Source organism: Oryctolagus cuniculus, chromosome 3 (genome assembly GCF_051225735.1).
Source record: "Oryctolagus cuniculus isolate XC-2025 breed Fujian yellow rabbit chromosome 3, ASM5122573v1, whole genome shotgun sequence".
Classification (NCBI taxonomy): Eukaryota; Metazoa; Chordata; class Mammalia; order Lagomorpha; family Leporidae; genus Oryctolagus; species Oryctolagus cuniculus.
The window spans coordinates 37,009,316-37,033,513 of NC_142869.1; the positions used below are offsets into that span (position 1 = coordinate 37,009,316).

The following is a 24,198-nucleotide window of genomic DNA, read 5'->3' on the forward strand; positions in this document are numbered from 1 at the left end:
AAAAAGTACTCTCATAAACTTTTAATTCCAGGTTTTCATGAACTTTCTAAAGCACCTTTATAATACTTTTTTTTTTTTTTTGGACAGGCAAAGTTAGTGAGAGAGAGAGAGACAAGAGACAGGTCTTCCTTTTCTGTTGGTTCACCCCCCAAATGGCCGCCACGGCCAGCGCACTGCGCCAATCCGAAGGCAGGAGCCAGGTGCTTCCTCCTGGTCTCCAATGCGGGTGCAGGGCCCAAGCACTTGAGCCATCCTCCACTGCCTTCCCGGGCCACAGCAGAGAGCTGGACTGGAAGAGGAGCAGCCGGGAGAGAATCCAGTGCCCCAACCGGTACTAGAACCCGGAGTGCCGGAGGATTAGCCAAGTGAGCCGCGACACAGGCCTTGTAATACTGTATTAAATTATTCAGCTCTTCTCAAAAGGGAAACACTCTGAACAGAAAATTCAATAAAACCAGAACAATAATCAAAACCAAAGCAATCAGGTCCTCCAATAACAGGTTCTCAAGATCTTTATCTTATAAATTCACAAAGTCCAAATCAATCAAGGTCAGAATAAAGAATAATCAGAGTAAGATGAGAAATCAGCGGTGTTACTTACGATAAAAGAAAGGGACAAACTCTACTGTGAGAGAAGCTGGTTTATATTTCTGTCTGCTCTTTTCCATGGTACTAAGGATGCGTCTATCATAAAAAAGAAGATAATAACAAATTATATCATAGGTGGTGAGAGATGACACATTACCAAAACAATTATACAACAAATTTTTTTTTTTTGACAGGCAGAATGGATAGTGAGAGAGAGAGAGACAGAGAGAAAGGTCTTCCTTTTCCATTGGCTCACCCTCCAATGGCCGCCAAGGCCAGCGCACCCCGCTGATCCGAAGGCAGGAGCCAGGTGCTTCTCCTGGTCTCCCATGCGGGTGCAGGGCCCAAGCACTTGGGCCATCCTCCACTGCACTCCCTGGCCACAGCAGAGAGCTGGCCTGGAAGAGGGGAACCGGGACAGAATCCGGCGCCCCGACCGGGACTAGAACCCGGTATGCCGGCGCCGCAAGGTGGAGGATTAGCCTAGTGAGCCGCGGCTCCGGCTATACAACAAATTATAATTTTACTTTTGATTTGTTTATTGAACAATACATCTCCAGCACTGGCATCATCTTGAAACTCTAGCCAATAATTGAAATATTTTAAAGGATTTCTTCTGAATTAAGCAACACGATGGCCAGGTTAAGACTTAAACTAACTGGAAATTGAAAAAGGACCTAGCGCTTCAATGTTTCAATCTTTAAAAGAACTGTTTATTAGTACTGCTAAACTAACAGCTAAGACCAGTAGCTGATTATTACAGTATACCTGAAATTGATCAGAAATCAGGCTACTCTACTACTTTCTGAAGTTTTAATCTGGACACAATGGGCTTATGCAACTAGCTTCATTCTAAGTGTATGATTCCAGGATGGAAATCATTTTTTTTTTAATACCAACTATAGTAGTTTTGATGGATGTAATGTTGTCTAGACTTGGTTTGGGCAGAAATTGCACATGTGTTTACCAAGAACATCACACAATTCAAGAAAAAAAAATCTGAATCTCTTGGATGGATATGGTAGTACAAATATTGGTGAAAACTAACTAAATAAATTAGACATTTTATTCTGCCCTGAAAAAGTACTTAACATCATTAGATAAAGATAAATATGATCTACTGATAATACACAGACTTAATATGTAACTTTTTCTTAATGATTATCACTGAGTTCCTGAGATTCCTTCCCTCATAATTAATTCAAAGCTAGGAAGAAATGCCAACTGACAACAGAATACACCAAATAGGAGGAGGACATCTGGACTCACAGATGGCAAAATACAGAGTCCTAAGATTCAGATGTAATATCTAGACTCAACAGGAATTATTTCAAAATGACACCATTTGCTATTGTACTGCTTTCTAGTCTATGTTCATTCCCAGTATTGTAGAAGCATAAAAATGATCATATTTCCCATATTTAATGTTAAACATAACACTAGGAGGATTAGATCTTCATAGTTAAGACCACTACCAAAGATTTGGTTTTTATAGCAAAGCAAAATTTATTAGAGTTTGATATTTAAAACTTCACTCAAGTGACAGAAAGAAGTTTAGAATAAAATGACTTAGCATTCAGGTAGGTTTTCCCTTGAGATTCTTTCCATTTTGTTAAGTTATTATACAGTATAAATAGATAGGCTATTCCCTATCCAGACACTCTGTGCTAAATATCTTTACCTGATTAACATAATAAAAATCCATTCCTGCAATTTGTGATCAATGACGCATTCCAAAGTCCCCACATCAGACATAATATATGAACAAATAATGTTGATTGTATTTGTGGTAAAAACATAATATGCTAACATAGAGAAATAGGCTGAGAACTATTACACGTATCAGAACCCAAAAATTAATTATCAAAATGAATTAAAAATAATTAAAAATAAGTGGGGTTGTCATTGTATGTTTTCAGTAAGTTAGTAAAGTTAAAAATGAACTCATGTTGTACTATTTTCAGAACACAACATACTTGACTGCCCCATCACGATTTAATATTTGGGCAAAACATCTAGTACTTGGCAGACACTAATACATATCAACCGGTTTCTCAGACGGCTGGCAAACACTTGTCTGCATCTCACTTTTCTAAGCTCTTATCCTCCAGTTAATTTAGCAACACTTCTTTTTATGCTCTTATTACAAATTAATTTTTTAATTTATTTGGAAACAAATTTAAGCTCCTGCAAAAGTTAAAATAACAGTACAAAGAATGTGAAATATAGTATACACAGGTTTCATTAACATTTTATACTAAATATTTATCAGCTTTCTCCTTTACAGTGTACACATTTTTATATACACATGTGCTCACAAGTATCTTTCAGAATCTTTTTTAAAGATTTATTCATTTAAAAGGTGGAGTATCATAGAAACAGAGGAAGAAACAGAGACAAAACAGATCTTCCACCCACTGTTTCACTCCCCAGATGGCTACACTGCCAGGGTTGGACCAGGCTGAACCCAGGAACCAGGAACTCCATCCAGGTCTCCTATGTGGGTGATAGGGACCTAAGTGCTTCAGCTATCATCTGCCAATTTCCCAGGCATATTAGCAGGAAGCTGTACCAGAAGTGGAGCAGCCAGGACTTGGACTGGCACTCAGATAGAGATACCAGCTTCCCAAGCAGTAGCACTGGAACCACAACACTGCACTCAATTTTTCAGAACATTTTTTAAAGAGAAGTCACATAATCATGGCCCTTTACTTTTCTTCTTTTTCTCAAATGATATTATTTTTTTTCTCTTTTATTCTTTCTCTTCAATCTTGAGATGTTCTATGGAAGGTAAGGCTGTGTATTTTTTCAATTCAATTATTTTTCAATAATTCTTTAAGCAAATGAGTGCAATTCACACTGTACTGAATATTCGTCAAGAATAAGGATATTGTCTTCTACAACAGTACAGTACCAATTCAATAAATTTAATACATCTACTTTTACCTAATCCATCACCCATATTCCAGTTTTGTCAGTTCTCCCAAACAACTCCTCTACTACACTCCCCCCCTTTCCAGGACAGTTTTCCCAAGGCAAGGGCAGGTTATTGCATCTGGCGCCTCTATTATTCTTGAATGTGAAATATTTCTACAATCTCTCTTTGTGACATTTTTAAAGGATGCTAGCCCCCGCTACCTCCCTTTATTTACAAGGTTCTTCATTTTGGAGTTGCTGGATACTTCCTCATAATTAGACTAGGAAGACACATTCTTGGCTGGAATATCACATAAGCAATGATGCGCTCTTCTCATGGTATCACATGTGAAGACACATGGTGCCCATCTGTGTGGGGAACAATCCGGACTAGACTGAGTTACTGGAATTAAGACTTATTCTATGCATCTGCTCTCCCACAATATGGCGCTGGGAGAGAAGAAAACAGCTTCTACACAGGTGCCTCCAGTTCAACCAATAAACTGTAGGACTCGCTCCTGATTGGAGGAGAGCAGCGTACTCGGCGTGTGGGCAGCCGAGTTGGGATTGGCGGAGGAGGACTATAAAGGAGGAGAGAGACGGTATGCACCAGGAACATCTAAGGGGAACATCTGTGCAGCCCCCGAGAAAGCTGGCCGGCGGTGTGCCGCTCTCCCCTGCGGAAGTGGGGAATGTGGCCAGGGGGAACTGCCCTTCCACAGAGGTGGAAGGGATAGTAGCCAACCCGGGAAGAACCAGCAGCAAACCCGGGGAGGGCCGAGCAGACAGAAAGAACAGCGCAGGGTCCTGTGTCGTTCCTCCACGAAGAGGGGGAGCGACAATCTGGTTCTCACTGGTGATGTTAAAGTGGATCATTCAGTCCACTGTGTTATTTGGGTACTATCCCCAAAAATACTAATTTTCCATTTGCAAGTAATAAGTAATCTTGGAGACATTTTAAAACTACGCACATTCTATGTTCCTTACTAAAATCTTCCCAGTGATGTCTGACCCAGTATTTACAATCACATTGCCAAATGCCAATTTCTTTTTCCCAATTCTAGCATCAATTTCACATTTACAGTTGGTATTTGACGCTCTACTACAGGCAAGGGTCTTTATTTACCTATGTATGTGTGTATCTACCTATCTATCGTATCTATGGCATGAACCCATGAATTCTCTTTGTTTATTTTTGTTACTGTGGTGATTCTTGCACATATATTGTCCCAGATTTGAAAAATAGGAGCCCCAGGATGACATTTACCATAATTAAAATTTTATCTGTGGTCAGGCAATGAATCCTACTAAATGTGCAATTAGCACAAGGTAAGACCTCAGTAAGTAGATTTTTGAATAAATGAGTAAGAAATTTTGAGAAAATTTCTTTCTCCATACTTATTTAGTTCCATTCAAAGAAGTCTGAGACACTGCAAGCCAAGTTAAAATTGAGCTAATAAGGGCCAAGGTTAAGGCATAGCAAGGTAAAGCCGCTGCCTGAGACGCTGGCATCCCATAGGGGTACCAATTTGAGTATCAGTCACTGCACTTCTAATTCAGCTCCCTGTTAACAGTCTAGTAAAAACAGCAGAAGATGGCCCAAGTATTTGGGTCCCTGACCCCATGTGGGAGCCCTGGTTAAAGCTCCTGGCTTTGGCATGGCCTGCTTGGACCATTGCAGGCAACTGGGGAGTGAACCAGCAGATGGAAGACTCTTGTCTTTCTTTCTGTAACTCTGCCTTTCAAATAAATAAATAAATAGATAAAAATTAAGCTAAGGGCCGGTGCTGTGGCGTAACGGGTAAAGCCGCCACCTGCAGTGCTGGCCTCCCATATGAGCGCCAGTTTGGGTCCCAGATGCTTCATTTGGAGAGTGAACCAGTGGATGGAAAATCTCATTGTCTATCTTTCCTCCTTTCTCTCTCGGTAACTCTGACATTTAAATTAAAAAAAAAAAAAAAAGACAAAAGTTGTATATTTAAGGTGTACAACATAATATTTTGAAATACGTATATATTGTAGAAAGGCTTAATTAGCTACTCAACAAATATATTACTTCATATAATCTGTGCAAGATAAGAATGATATGTACATTTAAAACCCAACTCTTGGGGTGGCCAGTTGGCAAAATGGTTAAGACGCTGCCTGAGATGCCTGCATCCCATACTAGAGTGCCTGGGTTAGAGTTCCAGCTCCATTTTGATTTTAGCTTCCCGCTAATGTGTACCCTCATGGGAGACCTGGATTGAGTTCTAGGCTCCTGGTTTCAGCCTGGCCTAGCCCCAGCAATTGCAGGTATTTGAGGAGTAAACCAGTAGAACCATTGGAAGTGAACCAGTGAACCAGCAGAAGATTCATTCTCTATCTCTATCTCACTGCATTGTAAATAAAAATAAAACATTTTATCCCTCCCTAAAAAAACAAACAAAAAACACCTTAAATTTTTTTAACTCCACTAGTAATTAAGCTACAATAAACTACTATAATTGGGCTACAAACCCACTAGTCTATATTCTCTCTGCCTTCCAATGATGCTGGGATAGGCACTTTTCAAAATGTCTTTCTCCTTTTCCAGTTGCCTCCCTTTTGGGTTCCCCAACACTGGCACGAGACAGAAACTACAACAAAGAGTGAAAATGGGAGTGGTTCCATATTCCTCTTTTCCACTGTACTCGTTAGCACTGAGCCAGCAAAAGTTCTTCACTTAAAGTAACAGCAGCTGGTTCCTGCCTTCAGCTTATTTTTGGCAGTCCTAGAACAAGCTTCCTCGCTGGCCATTCAGGACACCAGACTCAGGTAAGCAATGCTCCCTTCCTCAGAGGAGCTTTCTGGCTGCAAGGGCTTCTCCAAATGTCTGGATTAAATCCAGCACCATCCCTCTGTTCCCACATCTCCCTAGGGAAGGTCATTGTTTCCTGAATTCACTATCTCTGAATTACCCCAGTGTTGCACTATTGCCTTTTTAGTTCTCTAATATCTCTGTTTAATAACTTCCTTGTATTACATTCTCTTAAATATCTAGTTGGGTTTCTGTTTTCCTAAATGGATTCTGACTGGAACAAGATCTCCAACTAAAAATAAATGTAAAAAATACTGACAAAAAGTATTTTTAAAATTATGAAATATACTTTTTGAAAAAGAAAACATCTCTTGAAAAATATGTTCACTATACTTGTTGCTATTGTGCTTTTAACATTTCTTATCAGATTATTAGTATTCAACTGCATTGAAAAATACAAGTTCAGAGAAGGAATGCACTGAATTATCTGAAAGTATCACTTAATTAACTCATTACCTCTAACATGTTTATTTATCTGAATTAAGCTTGTGGGTCTTAAACAAATCTTTACAATTGCTTTCATAGAAAGGACTTGCTTTAAAGAATCACATGTATCATGGAATTTGTTTTATATGAAAATTATGATTTTATAAGACATACCCTGAGATTCTATGTCGCCAATTCCTATAAGGATCATACAAACTTTCACAAAATGCCAATGCATGAATCACAAATTCTTCAATAGAAGTCTGATCCGCCATTTCCTTCTCCTTTTTTTTGCTTTTTAACTGAAAATTAAGTTAAAATAAAATTAAAAGGCATGATCATTCAACATCTAACAATAAATTATTTTTGTGCAAAAAATACTAATTTCCCCATTGAGTCTAAAAGAGCCATTTGATCATATGAACCAAATATACCATCTTAAATTTTAAATTTTTCCTAAGATACATATTAAACAGACAGCCAGTATCTTTTGAAAATAACATGCTTTCTGTAAAGAGAGATATGCAATAAAATCACAAACTATGTCATTAAAAAAACTAATTTAATGAAACTGTTTAATTAAAATAACAACTATTCGTTCTACCTTTAGATAATATCTGAAATATATACTACCCAATGATAATTTTAATTCTCTTCTCAATTATTAACCCCTCTAAACACATTTAACTATATTAACTATAATATAAAGAAGTGAAACCTTTTTAGTCTCAGTAAAGCAATAAAAAATATATTAGTTCACACCTACTTGCTGAATATAGAGTGTTGTCATGGTGATGACATGATTAATATACGAGCAAGTCCCAATTTCTTCTACATTTGATAGATTTCTGATAAAAAAAATCACAAAACAGTGAATAAAATGTATGTTCACATATTTAGTTTGAATTTTGAAAACACGTTGGTAAACGATGTACAAATGACAACTATTAAAATATAAAATCACTATAGCTATACAAATGAGTGCCTTCCACTGAGATTGTAAAATACAGCTCAAGCACCACTTAACTATGTTGTATAAGAAGTACATGCCCAGGGCCGGCACTGTGGCGTAGCTGGTAAAACCGCCTGCAATGCTGGAATCCCACATGGGCATCAGTTCGTGTCCCAGCTGCTCCACTTCCAATCCAGCTCTCTGCTATGGCCTAGGAAAGCAGTAGAAGATGACCCAACTCCTTGGCCCCCTGCATCTGCATGGGAGACCGGGAAGAAGCTCCTGGCTCCTGGCTTCAGATCAGCACAGCTCTGGTCGTTGCAGCCAATTGCGGAGTGAGTCAGCAGATGAAGACCTCTCTCTCTCTGCCTCTCCATCTCTCACTTTCAAATAAATAAATAAATCTTTAAAAAAATATATGCCCATTAGCATTGATTTATTAAAGAAAAAACTGGAAAATATAAAGTAGAAACAGAAAAGAGAAAAAAATTTCCAGTATTTTTGTAACCCAAATATTTATGTCTAAATTTTTTTCTTACAGTTTATCCACCAGTGCAGATACTTAAGAGTTCAGTTTTGTGTATCTGTTGTCAATATACTATCCAAGTGGTTTTAAAATTTTAATGTTGCTTTTGTTATTACAGTTCTCTTTTTAGACTGATATCATATCTCCTTGAGTATATTAAAAATACGTGATGGGGACTAGTGTGAGGCGTAATAGGTTAAGTTACCACCTACAACGCCAGCATCCCGTATGGGTGCTAGTTCGAGTCCTAGCTGCTCCACTTCCGATCCAGTTACCTGCTAATGCTCTGGGAAAAGCAGAGGAAGATGGCCCAAGTGTTTCAGGCCCTGCCACTCACAAAGAAGACCAGATGAAGCTCCTGGCTCGTGGCTTCGGCTTGGACCAGCCCTAGTCATTACAACCACCTGGGGGAGTAAATCAGTGGATGGAAGATCACCCTCCCAGTCCCTCTCTGTCTCTCTCTCTCCATAATTCTTCAAATAAATAAATCTTTCTCTTTTTTAAAGATTTATTTATTTGAAATTCAGAGTTATGGAGAGCAAGAGAGAGGTCTTCATCCACTGGTTCACTCCCCATTGGCCACAACAGCCGGAGCTGCACCAGTCCGAAGCCAGGAACCAGGAGTGTCTTCCAGGTCTCCCACATGGTACTGGGGCCCAAGGACTTGGGTTATCCTCCACCATTTTCCCAGGCCACAGCAGAGAGCTGGATCAGAAGTAGAGCAGCTGGGACTTGAACTGGCACCCATATGGAATGCCGGCACTGCAGGCAGCGGCCTTACCTTCTATGCCACAGCGCTGGCCCCTAAATAAATCTTAAAAAAGACAATACTTGATGGAAGGGCTATAGCATCTTTATTCACTATGAGGGCATAATGTCATATCCTGATTAAAGCAATGACTCAGTAAGTGCTTGATATTTAACTAAAACATAGGCCATAATTTTTATTCTATAAAACTTTAGTATGATACATAATATGCTAATATCTACTACATTTAAAATCATTTTTATAATAAAATGTAGTTTATTATTTTTTAATTTTCAGATACTTTATCCTTGTAAAATAATTTATATCTTAAAATCAAGTAGACTTTCCTAATAGGAAAAATTAACATAGTTCTTTTTAAAAATTACTGATTTATATATTTGAGACAGCAAAATAGAAAGAAAGATACAGACAGAGAGAGTGCTACCATCTGCTGGTTCACTTTCCAAATGTCCACAATGCTGAAGCTGGGAGTGGGAAACTCAATCCAGGTCTCCCCTGTTCGAGTGGCAAGAATCAATCTACTTGAGCCATCACTATTACCTGAGCCAGGATCTGCATTAGTAAGAACCTGGAACCAGTAGCCCGAGTCAGAGGCAGGCATTGAATGCAGGCACTCAGTGTGGGGAATGGGCATCTTAAGCTTTAGACTAAACACCTATCTCTGAATTAACAGCCTTCTTAATCTAAGAAGTCAGATGGTCATGACATCTTGGGGAAAACAGAGTAAAGACAGAGGTAACATCAAAAGCCTTTCCAAGAGTTCTGCGTCCAGTAATGGTAACAAGGATCAATCTTCCCTCTAAAAGAAACTAGAAAAGATGAAGAAAACATTTTCTGAAGATCTATTTAAAAAAGAATCATAAAGCTAACAAGGCAGTGATGAATTATAGACTCAAGATACAGAAAAAGGAAACTCAGAAAAATGAGATCTGCATTTAGATCCATCATTTTTTTTAAAGCTTTATTTATTTTATTTGAAACACAGAGTTACAGAGAGGCAGAGAGAGAGAGACAAAGAGGTGTCTTCCATTCACTGGTTCATGCTCATGATGACCGCAATGGCCAGAGCTGTGCCGATCTGAACGCAGGAATCAGGAGCTTCTTCCGGGTCTCCCATGTGGGTGCAGGGGCCCAAGGACTTGGGCCATCTTCTACTGCTTTTCCAGGCCACAGCAGAGAGCTGGATCAGAAGTGGAGCAGCCAGACTCGAACTGGCACCCATATGGGATGTCGGCACTGCAAGCGGCGGCTTTACCTGCTGTCCCACAGCACTGGCCCCTAAATCCATCTTTACACTCATGACTTCTTCCAGTCCTGACAGAGGCAGATGAAACAAGCAGAGGGATAAACCCGGAATTCAGAGCTCAGATGTGATAGTCTCTAAGGCTTTGGTTTGAGATCCCAAAGGGCAACATTTAAGAAATAAAAGTGAAATGCAAACTGATCAGTAGTAATAGAGACTGGAATCCAAACCATCTTTTTTTTTTTTTAAGATTTATTTATTTATTTATAAATCAGAATTACAGAGAGGGGGAGACAAAGACAGATAGATTTTCCATCTGATGGTTCACTCCCTAAATGGCCACAGTAGCCAGAGCTGAGCCAGGCATAAGGTAAAAGTGAGGACCTTCTTCTGGGTCTCCCAAGTGGGTGCCGGGGGGCCATCCTCCACTGCTTTCCCAGGCACATTAGCAGGGATCTGGATCAGAAATAGAGTAGCCGAGACTCAAACTGGTACCTATATGTGAAGCTAGTGCTGCAGACAGCAACTTAACCAATCCAAATCAACTTAATCACTATTAGAAAGATCCTTCTTTTCCAAAAGCTAAGGTTTTACTATCTCCAAATAAAGAATCATGCTAAGCTTGTAATTATCACTAAAATTTTTCAAAAGCAATGCCTAACAATCAAATATAACTCACTGAGATGGCAACACAAGTTTGAAAATCAAAAGAAATATACAGGGGCCAGCGCCATAGCTCACTTGGTTAATCCTCCGCCTGCGGTGCCGGCATCCCATATGGGCACCGGGTTCTAGTCCCGGTTGCTCCTCTTCCAGTCCAGCTCTCTGCTGTGGCCCAGGAGGGCAGTGAAGGATGGCCAAGGTGCTTGGGCCCTACACCTGCATGGGAGACCAGGAGGAAGTGCCTGGCTCCTGGCTTTGGATCAGTGCAGCGCTGACCGTGGCGGCCATTTTGGGAGTCAACCAACGGAAGGAAGACCTTTCTCTGTCTCTCTCTCTCTGTCTATAACTCTACCTGTCAAATAAAAATAAATAAATAAATAAATATAGTTTAAAAAAAGAAATATACAAAAGAAACAGATCCACAAGTTGAGCAAAAAAAAAAAAAAAACAAAAAGCCAGGTATAAAACTGTAGAAAGTATATGATTGATTCAATTCACAAAATTCAAAATTAGGCAAAATCAATCCATGGTATTATATGTCAGGATAACAGCTATCTTTGGGGAATAGTGAGGAAGTTAGAATTATGACAGAGTATAGGATGGGCTCTGGGTACCAATGTTGTCCTATTTCTTGACTTGAGTAATGATGACACAGTGTACTGACTTAAAGATGATGTATTGATGGGGCTTCCTCTGTGGCATAGTGAGTTAAGCCTCCACCTGTGGTGCCTGGCATTCAATATGGGTGTCAGTTCATGTCCTGGCTGCTGTTCTGATCTAGCTCTCTGTTAATGGCCTGGGAAAGCAGCAGAAGATGGCCCAAGTGCTTGGACCACTGCACCCATATTGGAGACCTAGAGGAAACTTCTAGCTCCTGGCTCCTGGCTTCAGATTTGCCCAGCCCCAGCCATTGCGGCCATTTAGGGAGTGAACCAGCGGATTGAAGACTGTTCTGTCTCTCCTTCTCTCTATCTGTAACTCTGTCTCTCAAATAAACAAACAAAATCTTAAAAAAAAAAAAAGATAATGTACTGAGCTATATACACATGATGAGATAATTTTATGTATATTATACTTTTTCTTTTGACAGGCAGAGTGGACAGTGAGAGAGACAGAGAGAAAGGTCTTCCTTTACCGTTGGTTCACCCTCCAATGGCTGCTGCAGCCGGTGCGCTGTGGCCAATGCGCTGTGGTCGGCGCACCGCACTGATCCAAAGCCAGGAGCCAGGTGCTTATCCTGGTCTCCCATGCGGATGCAGGACCCAAGGACCTGGGCCATGCTCCACTGCACTCCCGGGCCATAGCAGAGAGCTGGACTGGAAGAGGGGCAACCGGGACAGAATCCAGCGCCCCAACAGGGACTAGAACCCGGTGTACCGGGACTAGAACCCAGTGTGCCGGCACCACAGGCAGAGGATTAGCCTATTGAGCCACGGTGCTGGCCTATATTATACTTTAATAGAAAAGTCTGTCATATCAAAAATAAAGCACCAGGATAGGTTGGCCCAAGTATTCAGATAACAAAGAAATACTTTCTATTGTGAATTTTAACATAATAATAAAACAGTTGAAAATCCAGTGTGCCTTTTAGTATCACCAAGCATCAGTAATTTAAAATATTTCTAAATACATATACACACGTATTTATTTTTCCTGAAAAAAAACTTTGGTTCACTTAAGTTCTAAAACATTTGATGAATGTTGATTTTTAAAAATGTAAGTTTTAAAGCAGATTTTTTATTACTTGTCCTTTCACACTATTGTGCATGGAAGATAATTCAGAGAATTTTTAGTTACGTAATTAGCCCTTGACAACCTTGGATTCAATTACACTGAATCAAGTAATTTTTAGAGTAAACTTAATGATAGCTTGGAATTGTTAAAGTTCAATTCAGACACAGTTCATATTTCCAACCACCATTTTTTTCCAACCACTATTTTTTCTGCATTTATAGAGAAGACTGAAATAAACAAAAATAGTTAACAGTTTCTCAAGAGGTTAAATATTAACTGAATAATATGATCCAGCAATTCTATTCCTGGATATACACCCAAGAAGAAAGAAAATACAGACTCATTCAAAAATTTACATGTGGATGTTCACAGCAGTATTACTCATGACAGTCAAAAAGAAACAACTAAAATTTCCATCAACTCAATAATGGATAAAATGTGGTGTAATCATCCAATGGAAAAACAGAATTTAAGAATGATATATTCCATAACTTGAATGAATCTTTGTTTTTTAAAAAATTTATTTATTGGAGAGGCAGAGTTACAGAGAGAGAGACAGAGAGAAACACAGAGAGGTCATCCATCCAATGATTCACTCTCCAAATGACCACAACAGCCAGAGCTGGGCCAATCCAAAGCCAGGAGCTTCCTCCAGGCTTCCCACATGGATGCACGGGCCCAAGCACTTGGGCCATCTTCTACTGCCTTCCCAGCCCATCAGCAGAGAATTGGATTGGAAAAGGAGCAGCCAGGACATAAACTGGCACCCATATGGGATGCTGGCGCTACAGGAAGACTTAACCTACTATGTCACAGGGCTGGCCCAACATGAATGAATATTGAAAACACTACGCTGCTGAGTCAAAGAAGCCAGTCACAAATGACCACACAGTGAATGATCTGTGAAACATTCAGAGTAAAAATTAATTAGTGCTTGCCAAGGGATGTAGATAGATGAAATGGTGAATGACTGCTAATAGGTACAGAGTTTCCTGTGAGCTAATGAGTATGTTCTAAAACTGACTGTGCCAATGATAAAGGAAGACCTTTCTCTCTGTCTCTCTCACTGTCCACTCTACCTGTCAAAAAAAAAAAAAAAAAAAAAAACTGACTATGGTTATGGTTGCACAATTGTATATAAATATATTAAAAATCACTGAATAATATAATTTAAATGGGTGAATTCTATGCAACACAAATTATCTAAATAAAGCTTATATATTTAAAAATTATGAAACAAAGTAAAATCTGAGTACAAAAAGAAAATGTAATTCCAAATGAAAAGAAAAGTTATATTGATTAATTCAAAGATAAATCCAGAATTAAACTGATTAGTCTCAGGTTATTTGATTTCACTACAGTCCTACAAGTGGCAGAATAATTTCATGTATTTAATAGGAAGCATTCAGTTGTAATTTCATAAATATCTTTTATAGCCATGCTTCTGAAATGCAGAAAGGGGAGTAGCACAGATTATACTAAAATTTCAAAAACAAGTTTATGGTGGCAAAATGTAATACATGAAACAGCAAAACTGCAACATACTAAAACTGTTAGTTTTGAAAGACCATGGCTCTAGTCCTGCCTATATTTCTATCAGAACATTCTCTCTCTTACACTTTGTAAGTAGAATTCTCATTTTCCTATATAATTTAGAAGTCATCACTCTTGTAGCCAAGCTTATGGCTCAGCTGGTTAAGCAGCCGCCTGCAGTGCCAATATCCCATATGAGTGCTGGTTTAAGTCTCCACTGCTCTACTTCCAATCCACCTCCTGGGAAAGCAGAAGATGGCCTGAATACCTGGGCCCCTGCCACTCACATGGGAGACCCAGCTGGAGTTCCAGGCTCCTAGCTTCGGCCTGGCCCAGCCACGGAGTTTGCTACCTTTTGGAAAGTGAACCAGCAGATAGAAAATCTCTCTCTCTCCCTGAAACTTTCAAACAAACAATAAATAAATGTTATTAAAAATAAAATGTTGCGGCCGGCACTGTGGCATAGGAGGCTAAGCTTCTGCCTGTGGTGCAGGCATCCAAAAAGTGTGCGGGTTCATGTACTGGCTGTTCCTCTTCTGATCCAGCTCTCTGCTATAGCCTGGGAAAGCAGTGGAAGATGTCCAAGTGCTGGGGCCCCTGCACCTGCATGGGAGACTCGGAGAAGCTCCAGGTTCCTGGCTTCAGATGGGCCCGCTCCAGCCACTGCAGCCATCTGGGGAGTGAACCAGCGATTGGAAGTCCTCTCTATCTGTCTCTCCCTCTGTCTATCTATAACTCTACCTCTCAACTAAATAAATAAAACCTAAAAAAAAATTTTTTTAAACATAAAATAAAAAGGTCATCACTCCTCCTCATAACAATGAAAAAGCTGAATAAACTGAAAAATCAATTCTTAGATCCATCAGACTACATAAAGGAAAAAAGTAAAAAGGAATAAATGATAGCAAAATACAATCTTTAATTTTTTTCTTATTCTTCATAAATCTAACATAATAGTTTGTTCAAAATAGTAATAACAAACATACATTGGGTGAGTATAGCTTATAGAAAAGTGAATGAATTACAACAGTAATAGAAGATAACACAGAAGAAAACCTAAGTGTCTGAGAGTTTGCTGATATCTGCTTTTTTGGAGGGGGGAGATTTGTTTATTTATTGGAAGAGTTACAGAGACAGGCAGAGGGAGAGACAGAGAGATCATCCATCCACTGGCTCACTCCCCCAAAGGCTGCAACAGTCAGGACTAGGCCAGGCTGAAGCCAGGAGCTTCCTCCAAGTCTCTCAAGTGGGTGACAGGGTCCCAAACCCTTGGGCCACCTTCTGTTGTTTTCTCAGGCCATCAGCATGGAGCTGAATCAGAAGTGGAGCAGCCAGGGATTGAACCAATGCCCACATGGGATGCTAGCGTCACAGGTAGCGACTTAACCCGCTGTGCCACAACGCCAGCCCCTAGATGATGATTTTTAAGATATAAAACCAAAAACATAGCCCACAAAAAGCAAATTGATAACCTGGACTTCATTAAAATTAAAAACATCTGCTCAAAAAAAGACTATTAACCATAGACTGTGAAAAAATATTTCTAAAACAGACACTTGATAAAGAATTGAATCTCAAAAAATTCAAAAATCTTTTAAAGCTTCACAATAAAAAAAAGCCATCCAATTTTTTAAATGGGCAAAAAGATTTAAGTAGAAATTTCAAAAAAGAAGATATAAGTGGCAAATAGCCAAATGAAAAAATGCTGCACATCTGTCATTCAACAACTGCAAATGAAAACAAGATATTCCACACTTTTATTAGAATGGCTAAAATCTAAAAGAATGGGATCACCAATTGCTGGAAAAGATGAAGAGCAACAGGAGCTCTCAATCATTGTTGGTGGGAATCCAAAAAGATAACAACCACTGTAGGAGACAATGTGAAAGTTTCTAGTAAAGCTAAACATAAGCTAATCATGTGATACAATAATCATGTTCCTGGGTATTTACCTAAATGAATAAAAAACTTGTCCACACAAAAACTGCAAATGGAGGTTTTTTAAAAACTTCATGTAATCACTTGTCAGCCTTTTGGCTAAGATGAATTGTAAAATTTTATTTATTTGAGAGGCACATGTGCCCTCACACATGGGAGCAGAGGTGAGGTTAGAGGGGTAGAGAGAGATTCCATCTGCTAGTTTACTCCCCAAATGCCTTCAAAGGCCAGGGCTGAGCCAAGCCAAAGCTGAGAGCTGGGAAATTAATCTGGATCACCCATGCAGGTTACTTAGGGCCTCCCAGGATGTATACCAGCAGGACGATGGAATGAGAAGTACAGCCAGGACTCAAAGCCGGGCACTTTGGCATGGAATGCAGGCGTCCCAAGTGGCATCTCAACCACTAGCGCAAGCACCCACCTCTGGTACATTAATGTCTACAATACTTTCATAAGTAACTGTCAAAAGTGAGATGTGATTCAGTCCTTCAATAGATGAATAAACAAACTGGGGTTTTCCATCAGTGGAATAATATTCAGTGATTAAAAAAGAAATGTGGTGGGGCCGGCACTGTGGCTCACTTTTTGTCCTCTTCCCTGTGGCGTTGGCATCCCATATGGGTGCCGGGTTCTAGTCCCGGTTGCTCCTCTTCCAGTCCAGCTCTCTGCTGTGGCCCGGGAGGGCAGTGGAGGATGGCCCAGGTACTTGCGCCCCTGCACCTGCACGGGGGACCAGAAGGAGGCACCTGGCTCCCGGCTTCAGATTGGTGCAGCGCACCAGCCATAGCGGCCATTTGAGGGGTGAACCAACGACTTTCTCTCTGTCTCTCTCTCACACTGTCTAACTTTGCCTGTCAAATAAAATAATAATAATAATAATAATGTGACATCAAGCCACAGAAAACAAGAAGTAGCCATAAATGTATATTGCTAAGTGAGAGAAGTCATTTTGAAAAGGCTATATACTTCAAAAAGTTCATGGAAAATAAAATGAAAGGTAAGTTTTATTTGGTGCAAATGTCAGTATCAATTCACAGTTTTTTCACAATATGCATTTTCTCTGAGCTTTTTGAAGTCTCTTGCACTGAATGATTCCAAAAACATGACATCTAGAAAACGCAAAACTAGATTAAAAAGATCAAAGGTTGCCAGTGGTTGGTGGGGGCAGAGGGAGGAGCATAGAGAGAATGAATAGGTTGAGGAAGGTGCTTTTTAGGATGGTGAAACTGTTCTGTATGATACCATGACAGCAGATACATGACAATATGCATACGGCAAAACCCATGGAAATCTACAACACAAATGCAAACCCTAATCTAAAATACAGACTTTAGTTAATAACTGGTTCATCAATTATTATAACAAATTTACCAAACTAATCCAAGATATTAAAATAGGAGAAACTAGAGGATGAAGCAAGAACTCAAACTACTTTAAAATGTAAGATCTATTAAAATTTTAAAAAGAGTTTAAAAAATTTAAAGTAAAAAACAACAACATCAACAAAAGTCAAGTCTCTGGAAATAGAAATATATCCTGTGATTGGCAGCTACTGAGTATGAAATTTATCATTAGAGACTAATTTCTACTGAAAATATTTCAGCCAAAAAATGTGAACATCTTTGTGTGTCCTGCTATTACCAAGAGATAGACATAATGGATTTAAAACATTTATCTATAGAATCTTCAACTTCTGTAAAATTGCAGTAGGTAGTTAACAGCAGGGAATTCAGCAAATAACAGAAAATGATTGAGTCCAACATATGGCTTACTGCCTGACTAAATCTTTTTTCCCCTCAACCTGTAAAATTTTTATTCTACTTCTCTAAAGATGATGAAAAATATGAAAACAGAAATATGCCAAAGGTTCCCAGAGAGGGCTGGGGTAAAATGTTTTTCAACAACTTTGCTTCAATCATTCCATCATTCCTTCAATCAAAAGCAAAGAGGTACTAAATCAAACATGATTAAGAGATCAGTTAATTCACTATTCATCTGCTAATTCATTATAAAATATTTACAAAACATAAAGTGTATATGATAGGAAGTTACTTGGAAAAATAAGGCAGATTTGCAATAGCATTTTATGCTGTCAACTCAATGATTCTCCTATTTTCAATTTTTATATGCAGATTAGTATTCAATTTTTGAAAACTCCAGGTGTGTGAGCTCTTTTGAATCAGAATTTCTATAAATAAGCTTCAAGCTCTCTATTTCTAAGCTTCCAAGTTGATACTCATGCACCTCAAAATTTAAGTATCACATAGTCTGTAAACCTGGAAAATATGACAACTTCAAGAATAATTATAATACATTCAGTAAAATGTTAAAAGGAAATATTTGGAAGACAGAAAAACATTTTCATAAGCAATAACATACTATAATAAAAATATGCATTCAGTTACAGATGAGAACCACAGAGACAAAACTGGTATAATTTCCTTCTTTAATTTCTTTTTTTTAAGATTTTATTTACTCATTTGAAAGGCAGAGTTAGAGAGAGAGGAAGAGACAGAGACAAGTATCTTCCATTTGCTGGTTCACTCCCCAAATGTCTACAATGGTCAGGGCTGGGCCAGGCTGAAGCCAGGAGCCTAGAACTTCATTCAGGTCTCCTACATAGGTAGCAGGGGCACAAGCATTTGGGGCATCTTTTGCTGCCTTTCCAGGTGCATCAGCAATGAGTTGGATCGATAGCAGAACAGCCAGTACTCGAACCAGCACTCATATGGGATGCTGGTGTTTCAGGCTGAGGCTTAACTCGCTGAGGCACAATGCCGGCCCCTGGTTTGTAATAATTTCTTGCTTTAGTAAAAATTCCTGTCACTGATTAACACTATAAAGCAAATTTTAAAAGTCCTGGTTGGTAGAAAAAAAATCTTGGTTGAATATCTTTAAACTAGGTTTAGTAACTAAAAGGCTTTCCAATATACTAAAAACCCCAAGCCTATTGCAAGAGGGGCATTCACTCTTTAAAGCTCCATATGAACAACAAACATCATTAGTGCATTATTATTATTATCAAGTTGGTAACAATTATTTTAAAAAACAGATAATCAATTTATTTTCTGTACCAGTTACCTGCAAAGAATAATGAAGAACTTGACAAGCAAAATGGACAAGGCCTGTTGTTGTTCCTCTAACCCATCGGCCATTTTCTGAACACACTGGAGGAGCTGGATCCTCAGAACCTGCAGAATATTATCAGGAAGCAGAGATATTCCTGGAGGCATATCATCTACCCTACAATATAAGGGGAAAAAATTAAGAACAGTACTGTAATATAAGAAAAAAAACTCTGTCACTTCAATGAACCACATTTTCAACTCTAAAGAAGTTCTTTTATTCTTCCTACATAGCTCTGTGCCTTCTCATTTACAAGGCATCACCAGATGATCACCAGAGCTAAGCAATGAGTTTGACTTCAGAGGAGTCTTGCTGAGGAAGGAGTAGGGGGAAAGGTAAGCAAGGGAGGCACAGAGACCAGGCAGACAAGGAGAAGAAAACCTGAGATGGGGAAGGGAAGACAGAAAGAGAGAGGCTAGTATCCTTAGTTGCTTTTATTTTTAATTGAAATATTTAGAATTTATTTTAAGCTTTATTTGTTTATCAGAAAGGCAGAGTTACAGAGAGGGAGAAGCAGAGACAGAGAGAGGTCTTCAATTTGCTGGTTCACTCCCCAAACGGCTGCAATGGCCAGGGCTGGGCCAGGCCAAAGTAAGGAACCAGGAGCTTCTTCCAGGTCTCCCACATGGGGCAGGGGCCCAAGGACTTGGGCCATTGTCGACCACTCTCCCAGATGTATCAGCAGGGAGCTAGATTGAAAATGCAGCATCCAGGACTCAAACTGGCACCCATATTGGATGCTGGTGCTGCAGGTAATAGCTTTACCTGAGATGGCCACAGTACAAGCTCCATATATATACTATTTCTAAAGAAATCATAACTAAGGCCGGCGCCACAGCTCACTAGGCTAATCCTCCGCCTTGCGGCGCCGGCACACCAGGTTCTAGTCCCGGTCGGGGCACCAGATTCTGTCCCGGTTGCCCCTCTTCCAGGCCAGCTCTCTGCTGTGGCCAGGGAGTGCAGTGGAGGATGGCCCAAGTGCTTGGGCCCTGCACCCCATGGGAAACCAGGATAAGTACCTGGCTCCCGCCATCGGATCAGCACGGTGCACTGGCCGCGGCGGCCATTGGAGAGTGAACCAACGGCAAAAGGATGACCTTTCTCTCTGTCTCTCTCTCTCACTGTCCACTCTGCCTGTCAAAAAATTTAAAAAAAAAAAAATCATAACTAGTGAATAAAAATAAAGTATATAAAAAAGTTTAGCATTGTGTAACTGAATGTAAGCTCCCATGACTAAATGACTTTATAGCAGTCTCTTCTGCAGACAATGTTTAATGTGAAATACGACTAACATTTTTACATTCAGTAAAAGACCACTTGATTCACTGCAGACAGAATAATTTGAAGCATATCACTAGTAATCACACAAATTCACATGATAAATATATTTTGCCTCTTTCTGAACCATTCTACAACATAAAGGAAGTGTTTTATAAAATGAACACCTTATTTTAATTAAATTACACAGAAAATAAACCATAAAGAACATTACAAAGACTGCCAAATTCTACTATCAAGTTACAGAAATACCATGTCTCATTTTGGCTTTGGCACCATGTCACTTGCAGCTTTGGATTCTTTAACTGTCTCTCATTTATAGGCAGTACCAGAAAACCTCTCATTTTTAACACAGTCTTCTCCTAACAAACTAAAAAGTAGTGGCTAGAAAAATCATTGTTGCTTCCAGAGAATAAACAAACACTTAAACATAATTTTCAAGACCAAGCTAAACTATTTCTTCCTACTTCTCCAAAAACATGTCACCAAAACGAAAACATTAGATTTCTAATATTTCATCCTATTTATTTTTTACATAATTTTTAAAGATTTATTTACATGAGAGGCAGAGTTACACAGAGAGGGGGAGGCAAAGAGAGAGAGAGAAAGAGATCTTCCATCCACTGGTTCACTCCTCAAATGGCTATATCAGCTGGGGCTGGGCCAGACCAAAGCCAAGAGCCAGGAGTTTCATCCAGGTCTCCCACATGGGATGCAGGGGCCCAAGCACTTGGGCCCTCCTCTGATGCTTTCCTAGGCACATTAGCAGGGAGCTGAATTGGAAGTGGAGCAGCCAGGACTCCAACTGGCACGGCTATGGGATGCTGACATCGCAGGTGGTAGCTTAACCTACTAAGCCACAGCACAGCCCCCATCCCAATCCCAGTTATTTAAAAGAGTATTTCCAGCACCAGCATCCCACATGGGTGCCAGTTTGTGTCCTGGCTGCTCCACATCTGATCCAGCTCCCTGCTACTGGCCTAGGAAAGCAGCAGAGGATGGCCCAAATCCTTAGGCCCCTGCACCTGCCTGGGAGACGTGAAAGACGCTCCTGGCTTCAGATCAGCTCAGCTCCAGCCATTGCGGCCATTTGGGGAGTGAACCAGAGGATGGAAGACCTCCCTCTCTGTAACTCTTTCAAATACATAAAATAAATCTTTTTTTAAAAAAAGTATTTATTTTTGCCCTTGGTCTTCACATTCTCTAATTTGTACCTTTTTTTTAAAATAAATAGACAGTCTAAAAATTTAGCTTCTAAAAGAAGAGTATGTTTACTAATTCTCATTGTAAAAGTAAGGCTTAATTAGAATGGTTTAGAGATGAAGTTGAGATTTTGGGCCATGTTCCTAAAGTAATGAGCACTGTAAGAACTTGGAAGCATTTTCCCACCTCTGGGGCTTTACTGTCCAAAATTCCATCCTCCTTTTGGTGCAATTTCCTAAACTTCAGAAATCTGTTTCATGTCTCCTCTTGGCTGTTGAATGTCTATTGTGAAAAGCAACTATTGGTTGTCTGTGTCTAACACGAAGAAGTCTAAAGTCTGAGGTTTTAAATTCTGGTAGAAAGCTCTGTCTGTGTTTTGAATTCTTTCCTTGGAAATTCTTTAAAGTCAGCTTAAATGAGGATTATGATTTTCTCATCATTAAGGTGATGTGACTAACAATATACTATCTTGCAAATAACATCCAGTTGAATTTTTAATGCTTTTACTAGTAAAATCTATTATTCATGGTTTAGGATTGGGGAGGTATTCATTTGTTTCTGACAGGCAGAGAAACAAATAGAAAGAAAAGTTTTCATCCATGGTTCATCCCCCCTCCCCATTCTAGCAATGGCTGGGATGGTATAATATTGAAGCTCGGAGCCTAAAACTCAACCCAGGTCTCCCATGTGGGTAGCAGGAATCCAATTACTTGAAAAATCACTGCTGCCTCTCAGGATCTGCATAAGCCAAGCAGTTCAAATTGGGAATGAAGCCGGGACTGAAAGTGAAGCCAGGACTCCCATGTGGAACACAGGCATTTAAACCACTAGGCCAAATGTCCTGCCCACAATTTAATTTTTTGACAAAGATATCAAACACAACTTAAACCACACCAAGTATATCATAAATAAAGCAATGTTCTTGGTATTCTCTCCTTTCTTTAGACATAGTAGTAATATAAGTCGAAATAACATGTTTGGAAATGATCTCCCAACAAAAGAGACATTTATAATGTATGGATAATAACAGTTGCATGTTAGAAACTTCATACTTTCTAAAAATTTATTTGAGAGCTACACAGAGAAACACAGAAGAATAAAAAGCTCCCATCCACTGGTTCACTCCTTAAACAGCCAAAACAGCTGGGGCTGGGAGCCAGGAAGGCAAGTCTCCCACAGTGGCAGGAACCCAATTACATGAGTAATCATTGCTGTTTCCTGGGAATCTGGCTGGAAACTAGGGTCAGAGATGGAGCCAGGAATCAAACTCACACTTAGATGTGGTAACTGCTAGGCTAAACATCTGTTCTACGTTAGAAACTTTAGAAGCTTTCATTCCAATATTCCAAACATTCAAAGGTCAAAATCCTTACTCAATAGAATCCTTAGACATATTATTTAAAGTGAGTTGCAAATCATTAAAATAAAGTACTTCAGGGAAGGCATCTGACACAGTTGTTGGGACATTAGGATACCACATGCCATACTGGAGTGTCTAGTTCAAGTCCAGGATCCTTCACTTCCAACCCAACTTCCTGCTGGAAGGCAGGAAATAATGGCTCAAGTACCCAGGTCCTTCCACCCACATGAGAGAATCAGACTGAGTTACAGGTTCCTGGCTTCAGCCTGGCCCAGCCCTGGCTGTTAATGGCATCTGGGGAGTGAACCAGGAGAAGAAGAACTCTGTTATTTATGCATCTCTCTGCCTTTCAAATAAAGGAAAATAAATACAATTTTTAGAAGTATTACTAGGAGGGCTGGCGCTGTGGCACAGTAGGTTAAAGCCCTGGCCTGAAGTGCTGGCATCCCATATGGGTGCTGGTTCTAGTCCCAGCTGCTCCTCTTCTGATCCAGCTCTCTGCTATGGCCTGGGAAGGCAGAAGATGGCCCAACTGCTTGCACCCCTGCACCCACGTAGGAGATCCAGAGGAAGCTCCTGGCTTCAGATCAGTGCAGCTCCGGCCTTTGCAGCCATCTGGGAAGTGAACCATTGGGTAAAGACCTCTGTTTTTGTCTCTCTCTCTCTCTCTCTGTAACTATGTCTTTCAAATAAATAATAAAATAAATCTTTAAAAAAATACTACTAGGTACAAACAACAAGCATACTTTTATTAGAAATCATTAAACATAATCTTATTTTGATGACAGTTCAAGATTTAATACTTTCCAACCTTTATAAACTTACCACAAATAATGTAACAAGGAAAAAAATCTGAAACTATATATTTATTAATAATAAAGTAGTAATCCTTCCTCAGCATAGCCATATCCTCTCTTGAGTTCAATATCTTGTCCAGTCATAATGATTTCCTCTCTGGATTAGCACTATTATTTCTTAACAGGGTTTCTTGCTTTAAATTTAAACACTCTCGACCAGCACCACGGCTCACTAAGCTAATCCTCCACCTGCAGCGCCAGCACCCCGGGTTCTAGTCTCGGTCGGGGTGCCAGACTCTGTCCCGGT

The 24,198-nt window shown here is 39.6% G+C and overlaps 1 protein-coding gene across 16 annotated transcripts in view; it reads right to left on the reverse strand.

The window, feature by feature from the left end:
* Positions 1-24,198, reverse strand: part of NBEAL1 (neurobeachin like 1) — a 197,675-nt gene that overhangs the window by 142,566 nt on the left and 30,911 nt on the right. For 14 of the 16 annotated variants that reach the window (XR_016231935.1, XR_016231936.1, XR_016231937.1 and 11 more), the window contains 4 exons: positions 19,209-19,370; positions 7,536-7,617; positions 6,944-7,071; positions 602-684 (listed from right to left, as the gene is read on the reverse strand). Coding sequence is in view for 4 of the 16 variants with exons in the window: in XM_089330021.1 (XP_089186147.1) it covers positions 602-684; positions 6,944-7,071; positions 7,536-7,617; positions 19,209-19,370 (455 nt within the window). In the remaining 12 variants the exon portion in view is untranslated. Of the gene's footprint in view, positions 1-601; positions 685-6,943; positions 7,072-7,535; positions 7,618-19,208; positions 19,371-24,198 lie in introns of those variants that run through there. The other 2 variants (XM_089330034.1, XM_089330030.1) reach the window with 2 other exon arrangements.